This window comes from Ceratosolen solmsi, unplaced genomic scaffold, assembly GCF_000503995.2.
Source record: "Ceratosolen solmsi marchali unplaced genomic scaffold, CerSol_1.0 scaffold10, whole genome shotgun sequence".
Lineage (NCBI taxonomy): Eukaryota > Metazoa > Arthropoda > Insecta > Hymenoptera > Agaonidae > Ceratosolen > Ceratosolen solmsi.
The window spans coordinates 6,788,825-6,790,941 of record NW_011948412.1 but is presented as its reverse complement, the minus strand read 5'-3'; the positions used below and the strand labels follow the sequence as shown (position 1 = coordinate 6,790,941).

The 2,117-nt window shown below is 52.7% G+C and overlaps 1 protein-coding gene across 6 annotated transcripts in view; it reads right to left on the bottom strand.

Moving 5' to 3' along the window:
• Psq (pipsqueak) overlaps positions 1 to 2,117 on the bottom strand; it is a 128,444-nt gene that overhangs the window by 71,598 nt on the left and 54,729 nt on the right. For all 6 annotated transcript variants that reach the window (XM_011507681.1, XM_011507672.1, XM_011507704.1 and 3 more), the window contains exon 2: positions 322 to 466. In XM_011507681.1, the coding sequence (XP_011505983.1) occupies positions 322 to 459 (138 nt within the window). In that variant the 5' untranslated portion in view covers positions 460 to 466. The remainder of the gene's footprint in view (positions 1 to 321; positions 467 to 2,117) is intronic.

The following is a 2,117-nucleotide window of genomic DNA, read 5'->3' as shown; positions in this document are numbered from 1 at the left end:
TTTTCCATTCTTATCTCCGAGTCTTATCCCTTTTCGTAGTTACTCGAGTGTGACGCCTACAAGAGGGGATCCGCTTTAAAAAAAAATTTTTTTTTATTTTTTTCCATACGGCAATAGTACAGCAATATTATGATTGGACTTATACGGGACTTAACGCCACACTTATCTCTCTTAAATAAGAAGCCCGACGGAGAAGCGAATACGTGGCGTTACAAGCCTCGTCGGTCCTCGCGAGCCTCATCATCCCCGGGCGCTCATGGATATACAAAATACGAAATAGAAAATAGACCGCAAGACGGGATGATGTATCAGATGACGTACCTTGTGCGCCTTCAAGGATGCCTCGTTGCAGGCCAGCGTCACGTCGACGAAGGCCTCCGTCTGCAGGAGTTGATGGAACACCGACGTCATATTCGACTGGTAGTTGTTCCAGCGCAGGCAGTAGTGCTGCCCGGCCATCCCTCCGCTGTAACACAAATATCAAGAGAGGATATGAAAAGCTGAGCTTTCGCGCCGCCACCATCACGACCACCACCACGACTACCACCACCACCACCACCACCACCACCACCACCACCACCACCACCACCACCATCGCCTTCCCCCGCCTCCCCGAGCTCGACCATGCACAGGAGCGAACAGGCCCCGTGCTCGGTAACATGCTCGGAACCGTTCGTTCGGGTCGCCGAGGCATTGAGGGTAGAGGATGCGCCAAAGTGGTCGAGGGTTGTTACGCACGCGGGTTGGATAATAGTGGAGCATTGGGTCGTCGGCGTCTTGGTCTTCCGTCTTTAATTTCACTTGGCTTCCTAGTCGGCTGCTATCAACCTCGTGCTCACGCACACGCACGCGCAACTTTACGAATTTTGAGAGGGCCGTCGCCGTCGTCGTTGAACGTCGTCGTCGTCGTCGCGTCGTCGTCGTCGTCGTCGTCGTCGTCGTTGTCCTTGTCGTCTTTGACAATCAATCAACCGAGAAAACTGAAAGCGCAACTCGCCTCGTTTTCAAAACTAACCATTCCTAATTATTATCTATCGGGTAAAAATTACTGGGAGGAAGAGGAAGAAAATAGTTTGCCCATCATCGATTTCCGTCTTTAAATCGCTCGGATTGGCCTTCGTTTTTCGCTCTACGTACAAATACAGATTGCGTGCATCGATGTTGTAAGGACGTTTGGGAAGGATGAGGCGGAGTGGGCGAAAGGTCGCGTGGCTACAACATCGGTGAATTCGCTACTCGGTGACTTTTGTCGAATCCGTCGGATAATTTGCGGAGGCGTGCGCTAATAGCCTGAGCACGCTCACCAGGTTTTATGGAATGTTTTGGAGCGTATTGTCGGAGCGGAGGCCGACCTCGCGTGGAGGGACGACGAATGGGGTGACGGGAGGTTAGCCTCGACCCAATTTTCACGAGTTGGCACGTGAATAGCAACGTGCGCCACTCGGCACCGAGGGGAGGCGAATGTATATCGCGCTCGAGGTGTTGAGCCGCGAGTTAAGCCGTGACTCCTGGTGGCGAGCCGCCAAGGGACGCATCGATACGCGTCGGGGATGATTCGGCGACTCGGAGCTCGGGCTGTTTAATCGGTAAATGTGGGCGAATATGGGGTGGAATAGGAGGGCACTCTCCTCTCGACCCACCACTCGATAAAATGTTTGATAGTAGCACGTAGCCGCCGACTCTTGGCGATTTTCATAACGTTGCCGGATCGATCGAATCCGTCGTTTTAGCAATCGGTCCCCGTCAGTCCCGGGTCGGTCCCCGTCAATCACCGGGCTAATTCGGCACTTATGCCATTATATGATGCTTTGCGCGACTCTCAGCGAGTGTCGGCGAACGGTAGTTTGACTCGGCAGGGAAATCGTCAACGACGATCCACCGGTGGCTTACTCTCCTCCTTCGATAACATATCGCCGTCTTTATCAGCCTCGATCTATTCCAAGTCTTTATAATACGCGAGTGAGCTCGTTTTTTCACGTTATCTGGCTGTTCGTAGAGTGGCGCTCGTTTTTATCAGGTGCTTAGATGCCTCGGCTGAGCGATCCGATAACAGGAAACGTTTCTTCTTCTGTTTCGTTTTCCCAAAGTTCTCTCTCCCCCCCCTCCCCACCTTCCAC